This window comes from Mus caroli, unplaced genomic scaffold, assembly GCF_978045245.1.
Source record: "Mus caroli unplaced genomic scaffold, Mus_caroli_1 scaffold_1, whole genome shotgun sequence".
Taxonomy (NCBI): Eukaryota; Metazoa; Chordata; class Mammalia; order Rodentia; family Muridae; genus Mus; species Mus caroli.
Window position 1 is genome coordinate 51,276,376 of NW_028227256.1, and position 21,875 is coordinate 51,298,250.

Here is a 21,875-nt window from a genome sequence, read left to right on the forward strand (position 1 = left end):
TGTTAAGACTTGTTTCTACCAATATTGCTTAGCAGATATGAAAAACCAGGCCTGTCTATGTCTATAGCTAAAGAAACAAGTGAACAGTAAAAGATTACATTACTTGTGTTCCTACAATAACTGCTTTGTTTCAATTTTTTCGAGACAGGTACTTGATGTAACTAAGTGCTCTGAACTTAGTTCTATGCTGTAGCCAAGCATGACCCTCAGGTTCTCCTCTACAGGCTGTGTCCACATCTGGTTCTGACTCCGTGCACCCTAGGTAGGCTCTGTCAACTGAGATGCAGCCCTAGCTCAGGCAACATCATTTTGTTAGATGCTGACTGCAGTAACGACTGACATAGAGACTCCATCTGTCTTTCCTCTACTTTACTACTCAGAGAACTTGTCCACAGGAAAAACTACACACAAAATGCTCACACAGGATGCCAAGACCTAAATTTATCAATCACAATTAGTTAGCTTCATCACAATTGTTAAATGGCATGAAATGAAAAGTTTAAAAGGTGAAATGTCAATTATAAAAATAGGATTTATTTACATATAGAAACATCCAGACTACAAGATGCATTTACTAACTACTCACAAGCTCTGCTTTTCAGCTGGGGAGCTGAGTATACAGTATAAAGAATGGGAAGAACTCCTAAAGTCGCCATTGTATTTTGATCCTCGGTCTCACATGGTTCCCCTTTACAACTGGATCAGTCTTAGAATCAATCACACATTATAGCAGTTACTTTCCAAGAAACAGTCTATCTAGCAAATGTTTTTTTTTTTCAGTCTGAGATTCAAGAACACATAATGAAGTAAAATATCTTTAAACTCTGTCAACACTTCATTCCATATATCCAACTTCCCCCTCTTTAGTATTCTGATATCACTAAACTTTCTTGAACTGGAAAGCATGACAATAACTGAACACGACCATCCCTTTTCTCCAGTGGGAAGCCAAGGTTGTTATGCCTTGGAACATTGGACTTTGAATTAAGCCTGATTCCAAGGTTTATAATCTGAAATTAACATACCCACAGATGAATGTCAAATTAGTCAATTATTTGTCTTCCCACCATAAAATCATCTTAAATAATTTTGTTAGGTGCTGACTGTAAGTAATTATATTATCATAAGAGTCCAACTTCCTTTGATGTGTATTTGAACATTGCACTATGGGACAGTAATGGCTATAAGAAATGGTGCCATATATAAATGGAACAAATATTTTCTTTCAAAGAAATATATGTTCACACTTTATATTTAAGAACTGTGCAACTGAGTGGTGGTGGCACACGCCTTTAATCCTGGTACTTGGAAGGCAGAGGCAGGCCTGAGGTCAAGGCCAGCCTGGTCTACAAAGTAAATTCCAGGATAATCAAGACTACTAAGAGAAACCCTGTCTCAACAAACAAACAAAGCAAAACAAACAAAACAAAACAAACAAAACTGTGCAGGCTGAGGCTGTAGCTCAGTGGTATATCACTTGCTTAGCATAGTAGTACAAGGTCCTGGTTTCAATATATAGTACAAGAAAATAAATACATAAATAATTGTCCTCAGTGGTGACTATCTCAGTAGTGTACTCTGTAATGCCTGAAGGACAAACCACACTGTCTCCAATATTACCAGCACCTATCAAAACATCTGGTTCATAGGAGTTTAGCAGATATTAAGTAGAAAAATAGTATGTCCCATTCCAACTGACTCAGAAGCCAATATTGTCCATTTCAGTGTTTGGAATAATTTTATTGTAGAATGCTAACAACAAAGAATATTATGTACATTCTCATAGGAATAGCAACTTTGCATATATTCCAGAGTAAAAGCTGTGTTTCAATTTTCCAAAGGCTTGAATCTGGGGCCTTGTACATATGAAGCAAGCAGGCAGTCTACAGCTGAGCTACATCCCCTGCTTCAAAGCAGTTGTAATGGTAGCAAGCAGTGATGACAGTACCATTTTTATCATCAAGAACAATGAGGTCCCAATAGAAGATACTGGTCCATACATCGTCTTATAAATTACACTGCTTATATGACACAGTAGGTATACAAAAGCTTTTGAGCCATTGCAGTGTTCCCACTGCTCTGATAAATGAGAGACATGTTGTAGGCAATATCTCTTCGTAAATCTAACTGGTCAACTTCTATACCCTAGAAGAAAAAGACAAATATTTTATTTCCATTTTTCAACCATGTCAATATTATGACAAACTTCTATAATTTTCCAAAATGATTTAAATTCATGTACTACTAAAAACATACCTTGGACCTAATTATCATAATCAGAATTTCATCAAATGTCTAACCAACAGGTTATAGAAAAGTCTCATCAGCCAGAGCAGAACAGACTTAATTGTGACTCACTGTATAGCACTGGAAAGCAGTTGGTGACCTTCAGTGAGACTTGAAAACAGTTCCTTAGGAGGACTCTGAACACTTGGGAAGTTCCCTTGTTGTGATAGATACTCACTTTCACAGATGGGACCAAAAATAGATGCTGGTACTCATAGTTGGCTTCAGGAATTAAAGTACCAATTAAACGTTAGAAACTACATTAATATTGTCCTCTATATAAGGAGGCTGGGAAGATGGCTGAATGTGTACAATACTTGCTGGACAAGTCTCAGGATAGGAGTTCAGATCTCCAGGACTCAAGTAAAAGCTGGATGCAACAGCACATCATGTCTGTAACACCAGTGATCCTACAGTAAGATGGGATGTGAGAGATGAGCCCCAGAAGCCCATGGGCCAAACAGTCTGGTGTATGCAGCAGTGATCAAGAAAGCCTGTCTCAAACAAGGTGAAAGGCAAGGACCAACACCGAAGTTGTCTCAGGATCTCTACACATGTGCCATGGTATATTATATACACTTAACAATCACATGAACCCTTCCCCCCACATACATACAAAGTTTGGCTTTTGTTTTTTGATAAAACATGTTATTGTTGAATTTGGAAATAAACAGTATACATTAATCAAATATATATATATTTTTGAGACAAGATCTTTCTGTGGCTTGCCATGGCCTTTAGCTTGAGCCCCATGAGATTACTGACATGTATTACTTCCCCAGGCCCCAGACAAGCGTTACTTTAAAGGCTGGGATGTACTTCATTGTCTGTCCCATAGTACATAGCAGAACGTTCTTATCTACAGATAAAAGGAAATGACATCTAAGTTTCTAAAATTACCTCGACCATGAGTGGAGGGAGTGCCAGAGCCTTCTGGTAATAGTGGATTGCAAGGTGTGTCAGCCCCAGCTGATGAAGGCCACGGCCCAAATTGTAGAAAGATTCCTGGCAAGGTCCACGGATGCTGAGGTATCGATTAAGGAAGGAAAAGCCCTACAAGGAGAAAAGAATGACTGAGTATGCTCAACCAACTCCAAGATGCACTTACCCACTGCAAAAGAAGGCCATGCACATTATATGTCTGTCTACGTCAAACAGTACATCATAAATGTGTTGAATACAGTAAATCATACTAACAAGATCTTATAATCTACTTTATGACCTCTTAAGAATTTGTAAGAATTCACTATATAGCCCAATCTAGCCTTGAGCATCTCTTACCACCCTGAGTAGTACACATCTGGCTGAGTTTATATTCATATCAGAATAGACTATATTTTAAAACATAGTTGTGCATTGCTATAAACTTCTCTCCTGCTTGCTTTCTCATACTCTCTCCAGCAGAGTTAGACACATTCATGGAACTAATGCTCTTGCAAAAAAATTATTCTAAATAGATCATAGACCTAAACCTGAAACACTGAAACTTCTAGAAGAAAACCTTGGCAGTACCCCACACAATATAGGTGAAGGAAGGACTTTCGGAGTAGGACCCTATTTGCATTACAATTAAGGGCAACATCAACATGTGGGCCTTAATAAAACTAAAAAAAGCTTCTGCAGAGTTTAAGAAACAACTGAGTGAAGAGAATCTTTGCCACTATCCAACTAACAAAGGATTAACAAACAAAGAATTCAAAACATCACCCATTTAAAAAAAAATGGGTCTGGGTCTTAGAGCATTCTCAAAAAAAAAAAAAAAAAAAAGAGGCCAAGAAATCTCAAAAAATGTTCACCATCCCTAGAAATTATGGAAATGCAAATCAAAACAACTTTGAGATTTTCATCTTACTCCAGTCAAAGTGGCAAAGATCAATGAAACAACTGACTAAAAATTAGGGGATGCAGGAAAAGAAAAACCCCTCATCACTATTGGTGGTATGGTGGGATTGCCAACTGATCCAGCCACTATGGAAATCAGTATGGAGAATTCTCAAGCTGGTCTACGGTATGAGCCAGCTGTACCACTCCTTGGCATATACTCACAGGACACCCTACTCCACAGACACTTGCTCAACCGTGTTCACTGCTGCTCTATTCACAACAGCTAGGGAGGGAAACAAGCTAAATGTTCTACAACTGACAAATGGAGAATGAAAATGTAATATGCACTTATACAATACTATTCAGCTGTAAAGGAAAATGAAATCATGGAATTTGCAGTTAAACGTTTGGAGCTTGACAGGATTATATTGATATGACCTGACCCAGAGACAAATATGGCATGTTCTCCCTTACTAGAGGTTTCTGGCTCCATAGCTTCAGATTTAAGTACACAAAGCCTGCAGTACCTACAGAAATCCAGGAAATAAAATGGGACCACTGCCAGAATGAGAGAAGGTGGGAAGACATGGAGAAGGGAATGAACAGCGGGATCAAGAAATTGGATCAGGGGAATGAGAAAGGAGATACATATACAAGGAGGGAGAAGGGGAAGGGAACAGCAAGATACAAGTGACCTGAGAAGGGAAATGCAAAGGGAGGACTCTACAGAGCTGAAAGGGAGCTAAGTACAGAAGGAAGATGGAAGGAGGTAAAATAACAAGACTGTCTGAAAAAGCCACAAGAAACATATTAAACTGTTTGCCTTTAAAAAATATAACACATGTAATTCTGTGTGTAAATATACATATATAATTTTAACAAACTTTTCTCATCTGGTATTCCCTCAAAGAGCCAAAAATCAAAATCCCCAATACCAAAGTTGAGAATCCCTTTCTTTTGAATTGTTGACCTAGGCTGCCCAAGAGACTCCCAAAACATACAGCCTATTATTGTTGCCCTTGGTTGTCCCCGTAAGTGGAAGGTAAGTCTCTACTGCTGAAGATACCATGTACTTCAGAAACGGTCCAGAAACCTGAGTTTCAGAGCTGGAACTGACCTGAATGCCCACTCTTTGAGGACTAGCTTTCATGGTACTAAAAGGAGGAAGGGGACCAATATTCCTGCCCAGCTATACACCTATGAACCACAGCAACAACCAGCATGGCTCAATAACCTCAGGAGAGGCATGCAAACCTCAGCAGTAACCAACAGCTCTCTACTTGAACTTAAGACCCACTCAACAAGAGGAACCATACCAGGTACTAGAAACCCAGCTAGCTTCTCGGTAAGTCATAAAGTTATTGGAAGAGAATCTACAAGCACTACTTTACTAAAAGCAATATAATCCCTAACAACAATCTATTAAACATTTGTCCTTACATCCAGATAAGTGTAGTCATCAAGGAACCTTTTCTTTGCACCAGAGACCACTACCAAAACAAACAACAACAACAACAAAATCAAGAGGCAGAGTCAGGGAGCTAAATCCCAACAGATACATCGAGGCCAGCCTGGTCTACAAAGTGAGTTCCAGGACAGCCAGGGCTACACAGAGAAACCTTGTCTTGAAAAACCAACAAAAAACAAACAAACAAAAAAACACTGCCAAGGCTCAGGCAACACTGTGAAAGAGAAGGACTGAAAGATTTTTAAGGACCAGAGGATCAGGGAATCAATCTGCTGTGTCTCCTAGTAATGTCAGAAGCTACACTCATAGAGTCCCAACAACATGACTGTCCAAATGTGAGCAAACAAGAGACATGCCAAAGTGAACATGGGAAAAGCCCATGAGGTCTCAACTGTTAAGGAAAGCTGGGAGCTGGTTTAGTAAACCGAGCAAACCAATGGGCTGTCCAGTGCCAAACAGTCAGCCCTGGACACATACAAGTAACATTCTATGAACCGGACAGACTGAACAGGTTGTATTTAGGAACAAGAAGGAGTGTGAGGAGGGGTATTTTGGATGGTTTGGAGGGAGGGAAGGAAAGTATAAAACGTTATATTCCCAGAAATTTTAAAAAAAAAATTAAGTTTAATAAGAACTAAGAGAATTTTTTTTTTCTTTTTGGTAGAACTAGACAGACATTGAACCAATAATCTTGCATATATGTTAGGCAATTATTCTACCATGGAGCAATACTTCTGGGCTAGTTTTTAATTGTCAACTTGACATATAATCTAGAATCACTTAAGTCTCAATGAGGGACTATCCAAATTAGACTGGCCTATGTATGGGATTACCTTGGCTACTTTGAGGTAGAAAGACCCAACCCACGGTGGGGGCACCATTCCTTAGTCAGGGGATCTTGAACTATGGAAGAGTAGAGAAAGCAAGCTGAGGTCAAGCATGTGTGCTTTCATTGTTCTTTATTCGAACTGGAGATATAAGACCAACTCCTTAAAGTTCTTCCCACAGTGGTTTCCCTGCTATGATTGTCTGCAACTTGGGACTGTGAGCTAAAATAAGTACTTTCTCCCCTAAGTTGTTTTGTTAAGGTGTTGTATCATAGCAACAGAAAATGAAACTAGAAGATCTCCTAATCTTTAAACAAAAATTAGATGATGATCTAACACTCTACTTAAATGTTAGATATTTTAAACAATTTGTATTATTTTTAGGGATGTGTGTGTGTGTGTGTGTTTGGTGGAGGTGGGATATGGACACACACATGCAAATGCCAATGGAGGCCTGTGGCATTTGACCCTCTGGGAGCTGGAGCTACAGAGGTTGTGAACTACCTGACATTGTTGCTGTTAAGCACTGCTTTCCAGTCCCTTATAACAGACTTTAAATCAATTAATTGAGGGGCTGGGGAGATGACACAGCAGGCAAAACTCTTGTTGTACAAGCCTGAGGACTGGCATTCTAATCACTAGCACATGTATAAATGCCTGGTGGCCATAGCAGTCTGCCTGTAATCCCAGTGCTAAGAATGTAGAGACAAAATCCTTGGAGCAATGTGGCTAGTTACACTAGCTGAATTAGAGTTCTAGATTCAAGTGAGAGACCCTGCCTTGGTCTATTAAGGTGCAAAACAATTTAGAAAGATTCTGAGTCCATTTCTGGCCTCCACATATGCAGGCCAATGTGTGTAGATGCATTTATACAGAAATGTGAATAGGTACACAAATACCTAATTAAATGAATCTTTAGACCTAAGACAGTTGGAGCCCCCAAAGAGTATAAAAGGACTTAATTCAAAATCCTGTAGACTCTACCTATGCCTTTACCTGATATGATCTGACTCTATATGCTCATTACACTGCTATACATCAGTCTTAACCTTCAGTATAACAATATGCTGAGTCCCATGAGTCTGGGACATAAGAGTAAGTACTGAATATTCCAACATGCTTATCAAGCAGGCATTGCTTTTGAAACCAGGTTTTTAAATAGACACTACATGTATTTACTCACTTCCATGCACACAAGAAAGCTGTTAGAACCAAATGCATTACCTGCACAGTCAGAGCATGTCTCTTCAGCACATACTTCTGAGATGCCATGTGAATAAAGGTGAGGCCTATGCAGAGATTGTAGAGCGGCTCACTGGGACAGGCACGGAAGGCTTGGACATACTGCCCTGGAAGGTAAGCAAGACCAGATGATGTGGTAAGAATACTGTTCCTTCTTTCCTCATTACTCAAATATGTTCTAAAAGCAAACCTCATTTATTTTAATATATAAAAACCCTAGCATCAGGACTAGAGAGGTGGCTCTGGTTAAGAGCACTGACTACTCTTTTAGAGGTCCTGAGTTCAATTCCCAGCAACCATGTGGTGGCTCACAACTGTCTGTACTGGGATCCGATGCCCTCTTCTGGTGTGTCTGAAGACAGTGATAGTGTACTCACATACATAAAATAAATAAATCTTAATTAAAAAAAGAAAGACCCTATATCTTAAATATCAATCACACACATATTAGTTTGAACGTTGCAGCAATGTACAACACCACTATTAGAAGTATCCTCATTAAGTGTCTCCTGATGGTACTAGATTCCTAGTTTATAGTGCTCTTCTGAGAGGCTCTGGAGTCTGTATGGGTGTGACCTGGTTGTGGAAGTAGTCTGCATTCTGGTCTGCCTTGGTGTGAACAGTCTTCTACTTCACGCTCCTGCCACCTGGGTGGACCCACTCCACCTTCCTTGCCATGATGAATTGAAATTACTAAAGCTATGAGCCCAAGAAGATGACTTCTCCTTTGTTTGTCCTCTCTGTCATATGGTTTGGTTATAGGGACATGACTGTAACCAACACAAATACTATTCATGGAGGAGGAATCCAGGCTAGAGAGAAGTAAGATTAGAAGGTCGATCACTAAGCCAGGATTCGTGCAGAGTGTCGTGGCAAACTCTTGTGCCTAATGAGAGGTGTGGGAGGCTGAGGTTATGGGGGAAGTGTGAGGAGTTGTGCCACACAGAGCCACAGCCTTCTAGGCTTCAGTACTATTACCATAGATAATTGTTTCATGTCATTTATTAGCTCTTCAACAGCGTCTGCAGTAGAACTGATGCTCACAGGGAAAGTGTGTGCTAGGTTTAATGGACAGTGCTTAGCAGTTCTCTGCAGAGTGTACAGTGACCCACACTCCACTAGGGACATATTCAGCAGGTTCTGTCCCTTTCATTTGGGCTATTATAGCTCAAATGTAGTGATAACATAGTTTTAATTTTTCTTAATTAAATGCCATCTCATAAATTCAATTTGCCTTTGGTTAAATGTTTTTTATTTTCTGCTTTGTGAGTGCCCATTTTTCATCTTTCTTATTTAAATTGAGCTGTGTCTCTCCTAATGTTTAGGTATTTTATATATTAAAAGCATAGAGCCTTTAAAAAAAAAGTGTATCCTGATGATAAAGAGTAACTTAGGTAGAGATAGACTTTTTTTTTTTTTTTTTTTTTGGTTTTTCGAGACAGGGTTTCTCTGTAGCCCTGACTGTCCTGGAACTCACTTTGTAGACCAGGCTGGCCTCGAACTCAGAAATCCGCCTGCTTCTGCCTCCCAAGTGCTGGGATTAAAGGTGTGCACCACCACCACCTGGCAAGATAGACATTTTTATACAGAATAAAACTCTAAAATAATTCAGCAGTATGATCATAACTTATTTTCTGACCTTCAGTCTGTTTTCAAGGTGGAGGGAGAATGTGTGTGTGATGTATGATGGTGTCCATGTGTTCACGCAGTTGCCATCTGATGACTTCTAAGCCTCAGCAGGAATAACCACTGACCTTAAAGCTACCTAACCTCTAAAAGCACGTAACAAACAAGACATTATTCTTACCATTATTAGTAGTACTTAGAACACTTACTTAGCAGGCTCTGTTTTAAATACTTCATACTAACTCATGTAATGTTCACAATAGTCTATACTATAGGTCCTGATATAATTGCTGAAGAGATAAATTGAGTAAAGAAAAAGGCTCCTTTGCAATGGGACAGAGGCCATATGAAGCCCAGGCAGCTGTGCTCCAGAGCAGAAGCCAGCCCTGAGCACTACAACAGTCAGGTGGCAGCACACTTACCAAGTGCATGTTTGAAACTACCAGATACAAATGCATTGTGTCCATTTAAAACGCACAGAGCATGATTATCTGGGTTTTTCAGCATCAGACGGAGACAGAAGCGATGATGTCTTACATCTTGGGAGTGCATGGTAACTTGATTGAAAATATTCCACAGCTGGGGCTTATTGACATTTTCCATTACCATTACCCTAAAACAGCAGAAAGTGTGTGTGAAGGGAATTAACTTCCTGGTTTGTAATAATGAAACTCTTCAGTGCTATCCCCCAACAAAGGAAAAGAAAAACCTCTTACACAGTGAAAGATCTTCTTTCCTAGAATATGCCGTTTAAGTTAGTATTTATATTGTTCTTGATTTTGAAAAACAAACACCTTATCCTAAAAGCAGCATCAAATGGCTGTTTTCCTTGTCTCTGAGCTTACTACAGCTACAGAACCATAAGCAATGAGCAACTAATACAGTGTGCCAGGCACTGTTAAAAAGGCTTCGTTGGTACTTGGGTGGGGACCTGAACCTGAAAAATGCAGCTCTAGAGTTCATCCCATGAAAGAACCTCTAAGACTCACCAGGGAGCCAATGAGCCACAAGTGCGTTAAAAACAACACAGCTCATTAACTCTTGACAGTGAGAGCCTAAGTCAAGTCACGTGTGCTACCAAAGAGTGTAAACAAAGTATGATGGCAGGGCTGAAGCACCATTTGCAGATCCAGGTCCCAGCACCCACAGAGTGGCTGACAGCCAGGTGTAAGTCCAGTTCCAGAGGATCGGATGCCCTCCTCTGACTTCCATGGGCTCCTGTACAGTGTACGCCACACATAAATATTTCTAAAATAGGATTTCTGACTGGAAAGTTACCTGATATAGTCATATGCCTTTCTGAAATTTCTGTCCAGAATAGCAGCAGAAAGACCAAAGTATTCTAGTTCTTTGCGTTTTTGTCTGTCGTCATAAAATGAATAATATTCCAGGGAAGAATCTACCAGCAATTCAGCTTCTTGAAATCGAGCCAAATCACTCAAGGTATATATGGCCTTTAAGAGAAGGTTCCACCAGTCTTCTTTTGGCAAGACACTGGTGAGTACAGCAAATATTGCTAAAATGAGACAAATGAAAACCAATCAGGACATTGTTTGTTCCAGAAATAGCAGTATTGGAAAAGAAAAATGCACATAATGTACATACACAAGTGCAGATACCCTGGACAGTCTCTGTCCCAAGTTCAAGTTGATAACCTGATGAAGATAAGAACTGAAGTTGCTTACACTGACTCCTTCAATCCTATGTCTTTCCACTAGAACTCCAACAACCTGGCATTCCAGTTAACTCTCAGTCTGTCTTGTCACTGGCCTTTGATGGTCTGAGCTCAGACACATGCTGCTCTAACAAGTGTCCCCTCATGGTAATCCTATGGACTTCTGCATGCACACAGCCTTCTGATGTTTGCAAAGTGTCTTCACTTCCACACTTTACAGATTTGTGTATGCTTAGTCTTTTTCTAATCTCATTTTTCTTTTCTCTGCCTTAAATTTTCACTTTTCCTTTAACATCCTGTTCATTTCTCCATAAGAAGCCTCCTTTTAAAAACTACATTAAAAATAGCAAGTCAGAAAGGCAGTGAACACCTATAAATCTCAGTACTCAGGATAATGAAGTGTGAGTGTGCTAAGAGTTTAAGGCCAGTCTGGGCTACCTGGCAAGGTGGAGACAAGCCAAAGCAATTTGGAGGGAGGAGGAACAAGCAGGAAAGAGGGAAGGTAGACAGGAAAAGAAAAAGATGGGGAGAGAAGAGGAGGTGAGGAAGAATCGGAAATAAGAGAAGAGGGAAAAGAGGGAAGAAGAGAGGGATAGAAACGTGGGCTGGTAATTGGAGCTTAGTAGCAGAGTGCTTGCCTAACATGTGCAAGTCCCTCAGTTCAGTCCAAACACTGAAAGAGAAAAATGGAGGGAGGGAGATAAAATGGAAGGTAAGGAGAGAAGAAAAGGAAGGCAAAAAAAATTGTATTGTCTGAGCCACCAATTATTCTTCTGGTAATCTACTTTAAACAATCAGAACATGGATAAAGGTACAGTATAAACTATACTTACTTATAATGCTTACTCTATATTACTATTCATATACCAAAATATAAAGAAATCATACATTATATAGTTGCTATCCAATGGATACATACATTCTTCAAATATAGATATGAATATAGAGACATAAAATGTTACGTGAAACTATCAGAGTACAGAGTTGCAGGTAGGCTAGAGATCTACCTCCAGGTGGAACACCATTTGCATGTGCACGGCCTATAAGGTGGAACCCAGACCTACAAAGCTGCATGTACCATGAAGAAGCTTAGCTCATGCATCCAATCTGATTCCATCTCCACTAAGATGAAATCAGTAACTTTACCAACCTAAGAAAAACCAATAGACCTAAAGTGAGGAAGGAAAAGGGTAGGTTTTATATGGAGAAAAATAATTTAGGGAAACATGGTGCAAACTACGTGGCATAGAAGAAAAGCTAATGAACCCAGAATCCGTGAGGAGACGGCTGGGTCTCCACACTGCAGCAGGTCACAGGCAGGTGAGGATTCCTGACTCAGTCTTGGACTCCAGTGCCTATCCTGACAGTTTAATAAATGCTCGTTGAATGAGCTAACAATGAAGTAATTTTGCCAAAGTGACATCTCTAGTCTCATTTCCAAAGGTCTTTCTCTGAGTAACAAGCTCATTCAAACATCCCCAATGCCTTTTTGGCCCAAACTAAATGCCTTTTAGAGTCCTTAGACTGGGTCATAGCAGATTTATTTTCAGAGATTTTCTATGACTGCTATATTTGTCACAAAAAAAATTAACAGAACAAAATCTATGTAATTGAAGTAACTGCACATATTATCTTTAGTGCCATCTAATTTTCACAAATTAATTTTCTTAAAAGGTCAAAATTGTTTTACTTTATATTTTTCAGAAAAAGATCCAATGGGTATTTCCCTTTTAATTCTTAAAAGAATTTACAGTTAAGCCTTCTAGCATTAAATGAGTTGGTTATACCTGACAGATTTAGATTGCAATTTGCATTTTATTTAGATTAATACCAGGTATTACTACATTAATCCTTTTCATTCAATTCATAAAGCAAATGAAACAGTTACCTTTTGCATCATAATTTGATGTTTCCTGCTCGTTGTTGTCTGATATTTTATCTCTTGACACTTTAATAAGGTAGAGATGTCTTTCTCCAGATTTGGAACTAGATATCAAACAAACTTGGGCTCTATTCATCGCAACCTGAATAAAAGACGGTAAGATGCCTTAGTCCATAATGTTTATAGTAAAATTGATGACCCACTGAGTAGTATGAACCACACTGAAAACTCTTCAGCAGATCTCTATATTCTAAATGCCTAAAAGTACAATGAATTGATTTATTTTTCTTATGAAAGGAATAGCAGTCACTACAGACACCTTATGATGGGAACGTCATCAGTGCACATTAGCTGTGACAAGCAGAGCTGCATAGTGAGAGTGAATCCTTGCCACTTCCCTGCAAAACAGACTAGAAATGGATGTCAGACCTTTTTATGCTCAACATTTTTGCAAAATGAACCATTTTAATATACACTACTGTCTATAAGGCTAATAACTGGTAGTACTATTCTCATATTTCAAAATAAGTAGACTTATGGTTTTATTTCACTTTTTCTATAATCAAGCTTATATTACCATGTAGAATGTCCAATCTTAGGGCTGGGATATAATTCAATAGTAGAGCACTTGCCTAACATGTGTGAAGCACTGGAGTTGATCCTCAAGTGTTACAAAAGAAGTTCCAGTCATATATTACTAATTTCTAATTCTTCTGTATTAATCTGCTTCACTTTAAATATTTGAGTTTAATACAGAGGAGCAATTACAATTACAAAGCTATATTCTGTTTAAATCAACATTTAAACATTATAAAAGTAAGCAAGGCTACCAGAAAGTGACCACCCACCTTTAAAAGCATAGCGAGCATGGTTAGCAAGGTATCCAGATAGCCGTACATTTTGCCTTGTGAAAACAATAGAGTAGAACGATGGAGCAGTAATTTCAGTTCCTGAATGAACAAGCACATGACAGAAAATAATAAAACATCTTTGCTATAATGGCTTCATTTGTAGAAATAATTTTTTAGAAACCAGACTCTTATGAACATTTGCTTTTTAAAAAATTAATACTTTATAATAATAATTAAAATCTAACACTTTAGAAGCTAAAATTTGTAACTAATAAAAAGTGATTAAAACTTAAGACTAAATGGCTTTTCAAAGCTATATTCAATTTGGAGGCTAGGAAAATGATCTGCCATGCAAGCCTAAAGACCTGAGACAAAAGACAAGGCAAATGAGCTTATCCCAGTACAGAAGGGTCCCTGATGCTCACTGGCCAGTCAAATAGATGAGCTTCAAGTGCAGTGAGAGACTCTCAATAAATAAATGTATGTGGAGAGAAATCTAGGAAAGATACCCCATGTCTGCCTCTGACATACAAACATGCACACGTTCGCACTACCTAGGACATACAACACACATTTCAAAACAAACTAAATTTAGTTTGTTTATGCCACTAAATTTAACAGCTTTGGCTATAGCTGTATAAACTTGAAGCAACACTCAAACGCTGTAGCAGAGGAGGAGAAAGTTCTACCCAGAGAAGCCCCATGTGATGTAGCTTACCTGCTGTGCAGCATTCGCATCTTGGGCTAAGGTGTCTGGATCATACATGGGTTCCAGCGCTTCCAGAGCTTTCTCAGGACGGCCTAGCTGCTGCTGAAGGATGGAAAGTGAAATTCTTGCATCCAAATGGAGTGGAGCCAGATCAACCACTTTACTGTAGCTTTCAGCAGCACGTTCCATGTAGCCCAAGGCCTTTAAACATTCTAAGATGTTAAAAGATATTTAATTCTCAAGTTGTAAATTGACCAAAATTATTCCTTTCCTAATATAGTTAGTAATTTTATTTTATTTGACTTTATGACACACCTCACTGATTTGCAGTCCTCCTGTACCAGCCTCCCAAGTGTAGGTTACCAGTTTATATTGCTTCACCTGGCAGTATTTTTCCCATTTTAAAGAAATATTAGAGCAATATAAGAAAATTATAACAACAAAGGAGTGAATATATATTGTTAGCACTTTAAAGCAACTATCTTATTCTCTATCAATTGGTCAATCCAATGATCAAGCTACTGATCCTTTCCCCTAATGGTGCTAGAGTCAAATTCAGAGCCTTATGCATATAAGGTAAGCATTCAATGGGGTGAGCTAGATTCTCAGCCTCACCCCATCAAAATTTACCTACTAAAGGGCTCTAAATCAGTGTCTATATTCAATTTGGTATGTCTTTATTCACTTAGTATTATGTTTTAAGCATTCCCCATGTCTTCACTGGCATTTTTGAATGTTATATAATAATCAAAATAATCACCTAGCCACACTAACATAAGGTCTGTTCCCAAATGTACACTCTGATCATGCCACAGGAAACAGCTTAATGTATCCAAAGTTTATGACTGGGAAACCCAACTTAATCCATAGACATGTTTATTATGGCACAGTGGTTATTCAAAGTATTAACTGCCTACATATTTTAAAATTAGTATTTTATAAAAGCTAGGGTACCGGCTTCTCCTAATTTGCCAACAGCGAGCTAGCTCACTCCTCCCATATGACATCATGAGCCCACACAGATGAGACTCTCCAGTTCTCACTTCTCACTACTATCAAATATCCACTTCACTTACATTGTTACTGGACACCCCAGTTTTATATCTCCCCAATATCAAGTCATTCCCATTATCCCACTCCACGCCTCAAAATGAATCCTCAGAAGTAAAATTCCTCCACTCCTCCATCAACCATTTGGCTTCTTCTTTGCATTCTAGCAGCCCCAACACCGATCTAGCTCATTCCACAGGGTCCTTTTCACTGCAATGACTTCCGAAATACTTTGCCTCAGATTGCTTCCTCAACTGTCTCCTTGCATGTGTGGCTCAAACAGCACTGAAAAGCATATTAACTATTTTCTCCCTGAATAACATTAAATATGCATACACACTATATGGTATGAGACATGAAAGATGGGTATTTAAGGGGCATATACATTATTACCCTAGCTGCAGCAAGGTCAGCATCATTAGGTAGAGAGCACTGTGGCTTTGATCTTTTTAATGTCACTAAGTCAGGAGAAGATCCTGGCATTCCTTAAGTGAAGGGGCTGAAGGATATGACAAGTATGGGCAAGCACTCAGTCGTCTGGCAAGACAACTTAAATACTAATCTTACACCAAAACCAGAAACAGGCATCAATATTCTACTATGTTAAAATGGCTACCGTGCTGGGAACATACACTCTAACCTGACTATATGGTTAAGTCTGATTCTCTTCCAAAACAAACGTGTTACCTGCATGCCGAAGCCAAACCACTGCGAGGTTGTATCTTTCAGAGCAAACCAGGGCACTGAGCAGGGGAAGGGCAGAATTATATTCACCAACATCCAGAAAAGCTTCAGCAACATCAAGATAGAGGTCACCCATATCTTCAGGATTCTGTTCTACCAGTGTTGTCAGAAGAGGCTAAACTCCAAATAAAAAACAGAGGCCAAACACTCATTACAAAGAACCACATCTGTTTATCAGCTACCTGACATAAGCCAGGAAGCAGCACGGACCAAGAAAAGCAGCTTGGTTCAGTTTTCTGCTCACTTCTGTATTGCTGTTAAAAAGATTCACACTTGCATCGCACACACATGCACGCCATCCATCACTCTGAGTGCCTTCCCAATACCCAGCCTGTACCTCTGGCTCCATGAGTTGGCTGATGTTATGAAAAGCTATTCATTCTCTCATTTCTTACCCAAATGTCATGTCCTCAGGTGACTATCCTACTAAAAACTTAGAACTTTCTCCCATCTCTACATTTTGTATATTTCTTGTTTTTCTTCAGAACACTTCACCAACTGATAACTTGCATATTTTATGAATGTATTTAATCTCCTAGAACCAAAGATCTGTGAAGGGAGGATTTGTTTTACTCAATACCTCATGCTAAGGTCAACAAAGCAGATTTCCAAATGTATTTTTTTTTTAATTAAATGAAATACTTGTTCCAAAAAAGTCAGAAAGAAAGAAAAACAAAAGAGTAGCTATAAGATTTTTGATAGACTGAAGGCAAATCCCACCTTCTCATGTTTGGATAGTTCTCATTCTAAAGTAAATGCCAAGCCCAATTCCAAACCACTTTGCTTTTATGAGCCATTCCTATGGAAATAATTTGATGCTTACTGTGTCCTCCCATTATTAAGAAATATGAAAATCTAAGGTTGGGTTATAATTTCTAGTCGTGGGAAGGAGAGTAAGCACTTGGGAAGGGTTTTAGCACTCTCCCGCAGGTGCAGCTGTCAGTACTACTTACATTGAGGGGTTCAAGGATGTTGAGATGTACGAGGCAGACCATCAGCTTCACCGTGATGTCTATTGGCACGCTGTCAGGTATAGAGCAGGTAACCGTCTCAGCAGCTGGGTGAACATCAGACAAGGCATTCCTATGTGTGAGCTCAGGATGTAAAGCAAGCTAAGGCAACTCCAGCCTGTACACAGATCCCATTTCCACTGCTCGGGGGAAGACCCTAGTCAGTACGCACTCTGGCCAATGTCTACCTGCAGCTTCTCATGCCCTCAGCCTGCCCTTTGTTTGTACTTATCCTGCCTTTTTCCCTAAGATCGACTTATACACAACTTTCCATTTCTTTTACCAGATTACACAGGATTTAAATGATAAAACTGACTAGATATACAAAATCTTTCTGTTTAAATTTTTGTATTCCAAATCTTCATTTTAGAATTTACTATAGAGATGCTTCTTAAAAAATTAAAAACTTTTCTGCTTTTCTAAAACTTTATTACAGCAACATGATTATTAAAATTCTGGGAAATTAAAGAAATTCTAACCTACATTTAATTCTTATTTTGCACATTAAATTACAAATCAGTTTGTTTCCATTTCATAAAACTATATAAGATATTAGTGATATGCCTTTGGCAGTAGAATCAAATTTAAGTTACTTAAAATGATATTTAAAATATCATTATATAATGACAATATACACTATCATGTTTTACAGAATTTGCCATTGACAGACTTTACTAAGCCATAGGAATATGGCTTGATTAGGAGACTGACTGTTAACAGTGAATCCATGATAGTAACTGGTAACACAAATTTAACTTTGATATTTATTTTACACAATTTTCCTACCATGAAATTTCGCTCACTCAAGACCTAAGCTCCCTGAAAACACATACCACCAAGTCTACCTGACTCAAGGCAGTGCCTACAGCATATTCTTTCTGTAGGTGGTATCTATAGTCACTCACCTACAAAGAACTAACCAATATGGTCTTTGTAATGAGCTCTGTGACTTCTAAAATGAGATTCTACTTAGATACAAGCTCTATATTCCAAATACTAGCATTTTGGTCTATTGTTTAACATGGTCTGAATGCGTATATTCATGTCCTTTGAAAGAGGCCTAAGGGAGCTCTGTGTCCTCAAAGCAAGATGGTACTACATCAAATCTTTCATGCCTTAATCTTAGACTTCCAAGCCTCTATAATTTTCTATTTGTAGATCATGAAGTCTAAAGTTTTAATATAGCATCCCAAATAACTATTTAACAAAATACACTTACTAAGGATACACTTGGTATAAATGTATAAACTAACAACTTTGGTTTCTACATCAAATTGCAAAGTAAAAGTCAACTTTCTGTTGACTATAAGATGTCTCAAATCAAGAAACTCGAGACACATGCAAATCATAGCTCTACAGAGCCACAATCTCAATAGTAGATAAGGCAGAATTTGTATCAGGTATATCTAAACGGTAAGCAGGCACTCGGGAAACCAGGGGAACTTGAAACTCCAGGTGTCATCTAAACCACAGAATGTACCAGCTTCAGGGGGACCCCTTCAATCAGACAACCACAGTCTGAGCAAAGCATTTAAATGGGGCGACAACTTGTTAGTAAGGACAGTGTAAGGAGCTTACCTTTTAAAAACAAAACAAAAAACAAAAAACCCTTGGTATGGTATCACCTGTATGGTATGGTATGCCTGCAATTTCAGCACTTGGGAGGTAGAAGCAAGAAGGATCAGGGATTCAAGGTCATAGTCAGCTGCCTTGAATGTGTGAGGCCAGCCTGGGTAGGCTACAAGGAAAAGCACAAACACTCAAGCAAAGGCTGAGGCTGTAAGGCAGTTGGCAGAGTGCTTACCTAGCATGCACAGAGAGCTAGGTTTAATCCCCAGCACCAAATAAAACTACAAGTAGTGACAAAAGCCTGTAAAGCCAGGGACAAGACAGCACAAGTTCAAGGTCATCCCTGGACACACTATGGCCACAAAAATGACAAACTTTGTTACAACACAGAAGAAATCACACATGTTAACCTTTTCACAGACTAGTTGGTGAAAAGGTCATACAAGAGCTGGAAGGGACCCTGCCAAGGCACAAAACTCCTCAGCACTGTGATTTTGTATCCTGAGCTGTCACACAGGGCAGGACAATCATACCAGCTCCTACCGTTGAAAGCTACTGAGGTTAAAGTAGACTTTTCAGTAGTAGATTACTCACAGCCCTTTTAGAAGTACCTAAGGTTCTGATCTACTCAGGAACTTACTCTCTTCTAAGAATAAGGAGTGGAGTATGGCGATGCACACCTATAATCCTAGCATTTGAAGGCTAAGGCAGGAGCATTGTCATGTGTTTGAGGCCAGCCTGGGTTACCCGGTAAGTTCTAGGTTAGGCTACAGAGTGAGAACCTGTCCCCCATCCCCCAAAAAAGAAACAAACATAACAGAATAAAACAAACATAAGTCGGTGAAACAGAACAGGGACCAAAGAATCATCCAGCTCAGATGGGCATATCAAAACAAAAATGCAAACCATCGTTTAAGATTGCTTATAAACCAAGGCTAGTAATCTATCTCAGTGTAGAGTGCTTGTCCTTCAGGCACAAGGCTCTGAATTTCAGCCCTAACAACACAAAAACAAAAGAAGAAAAATTACTTAAAAGACAACGTAAGAAGATTAGAATCCCGCTGCAGACAATGCTCTGGGAACCTACCAACTCAAGACCCCACAGCATCTAACAAAAGAGGGCAGCCGGGCAGTGGTGGCGCACGCCTTTAATCCCAGCACTTGGGAAGCAGCGGCAGGCAGATTTCAGAGTTTGAGGCCAGCCTGGTCTACAGAGTGAGTTCCAGGACAGCCAGGGCTACACAGAGAAACCCTGCCTCACCCCACCCCCCAAAAAAGAGGGCTATGCACATGTTCCTGCATGAAGTTAACTACAACCTTTATTCTCTTCTGAGGTGCCTTCTTCCAAAGTTTCCTTTTCTAGGATAATTCCAGAAAAATCTGTAATTACCTAAAAAAAAGAAAAAAAAATGGAAAAAATTAGAGAAATAAAAATTATATATAAAAAAACCTTTTTGTGAATGTTTATTTCAAATAGTTTTTACAACATAAAATAGTATTAAAAAATATAGTCCTTTTAAATAAGGAATTCTAACTGTGAAACTTTAACATTACTATATCATGTTTACTAAAAACCAAAGATGTATCAGTCTGATCACAAACTAAACTACCTTCTTCAACAGAAATAGCTCTACTGAGACCTCCTACTTTAGGGCTCTACAGTGGCAATATCATTTATATTTCACACAGAATCTAGCAATCTATTACTTTCTCATAGTTTGAATATAATTTAGTTTATAATTCAAATGATAAGATGCTAATTTCTAAGAATTTCTGGAAGACAAGCACAGGTTTATACCTAAGACAACCATACACGAACATTCCTACCTCCAAAGCTTTGTCATACTGCTTGTTGGAAATATATAATTCAGCTGCTATGTTAACATCTTCCATGGAGACTAAGCCTTGATGTTTTGAGAAAGCTTCTTCAATTATGTTTATAGCTGAAGCGCTGTCATTGGCTTCATAGTAACTCCTAAGAAGGGAGTGGAAGGTGAGTGCACAGCTAATGCTGATATAAAACTCACTGCCTTGCTTAGCCCTCTAACAATTCTAAATTCTCTGAATTCTAAAACATAGACCATACTATACTTATAATTTTCAAGCTTGTGATAGGCTGGCACCAGTGCTATCAAGAGAAAGGGTTGATGCCAGTGGAGAAGGTTCCTACAGTAAATATGGCAACAGTAACACCATTCCAAGTTTAGTACTACTAATCCTTAAATTCAGAAACATACACTCACAAGTAGGAATAAGACTTACCTTATTTTGTTGAAAGGGTATTTGAGAAAAAGAAGTTAGCCCCAGGAACAGAACTGCATTCTTTCAGCAGGCTGTGTAGTGTTTAGTCAACACCAGAAAGTAAATTAGCATACATGTACATCCTCCATCAACTAACTCTAACCCCTGATCAGCCCTACCTCTCCAGTAAACAGAAGTGGAAGGTCTTCATGACCACCTGATCCATCACCCTGCTCACTTCATCATCTCTAGGACTAGTCCTCAGTGTTGCTAAAAGAAAAAAACTAAGAACTATGAATGGTCACTGGTTACGGATGCTGAGTTCTCCTCCTTTGCAGCAGGAAAGATGTACACTGCTGCAGACTATTACACTGACTGGATGGTGCCTGGCATGTGACAGGCCAGGCTTCCACATTTATCAAAGTTTAAAAAGGCTTGGAAACCAGATTGTTTCTCAGTATTCACAGTAACCTTTATGAACAAGGAAACCACTCAATCAACCGTTATGAATAGCTTAGGTCCCAGGCCCTCCCTGCATACATATGCCTTCTGTGTTCAATTGGACACATGTGTCCCTAAGGACATGTTAGAGAGAGTCCCCGATTTCCCATCTTAGCCTTATGTGTAATTGAATGTCCATATGATTAAAATCAGATACATTATGAGAAGGGATTATGCATTATGCACAGTAAGAAAGCAAACACATGACTTAATCTACCAGTCAAAATAGAGAACTGCCCATACTATGGCCTTTAGCAACCAAACTCCTTCCCTTGACTCCCAAAAGGAATTAACAGGGGCACTTGAATATTTTCTCGCCTGTGTGCCCTGCAGTTTCTTTCTGATCTGTATTATTATTATTCATTGTTAT

General features: G+C 39.0%; 1 protein-coding gene across 3 annotated transcripts in view; it reads right to left on the reverse strand.

Annotated features, from left to right (window-relative positions):
• Positions 1 to 512: 512 nt before the first annotated feature.
• The window catches only part of Gtf3c3 (general transcription factor IIIC subunit 3), a 35,362-nt gene continuing 13,999 nt past the window's right edge, over positions 513 to 21,875 (reverse strand). For 2 of the 3 annotated variants that reach the window (XM_085837341.1, XM_085837338.1), the window contains exons 7-18: positions 20,591 to 20,738; positions 20,081 to 20,153; positions 17,138 to 17,241; positions 16,128 to 16,299; positions 14,400 to 14,602; positions 13,679 to 13,780; positions 12,837 to 12,972; positions 10,552 to 10,789; positions 9,696 to 9,886; positions 7,630 to 7,754; positions 3,187 to 3,339; positions 513 to 2,145 (exon numbers count right to left, since the gene is read on the reverse strand). In XM_085837341.1, the coding sequence (XP_085693467.1) occupies positions 2,023 to 2,145; positions 3,187 to 3,339; positions 7,630 to 7,754; positions 9,696 to 9,886; positions 10,552 to 10,789; positions 12,837 to 12,972; positions 13,679 to 13,780; positions 14,400 to 14,602; positions 16,128 to 16,299; positions 17,138 to 17,241; positions 20,081 to 20,153; positions 20,591 to 20,738 (1,768 nt within the window). In that variant the 3' untranslated portion in view covers positions 513 to 2,022. Of the gene's footprint in view, positions 2,146 to 3,186; positions 3,340 to 6,411; positions 6,482 to 7,629; positions 7,755 to 9,695; positions 9,887 to 10,551; positions 10,790 to 12,836; positions 12,973 to 13,678; positions 13,781 to 14,399; positions 14,603 to 16,127; positions 16,300 to 17,137; positions 17,242 to 20,080; positions 20,154 to 20,590; positions 20,739 to 21,875 lie in introns of those variants that run through there. The other variant, XR_015047007.1, reaches the window with a different exon arrangement.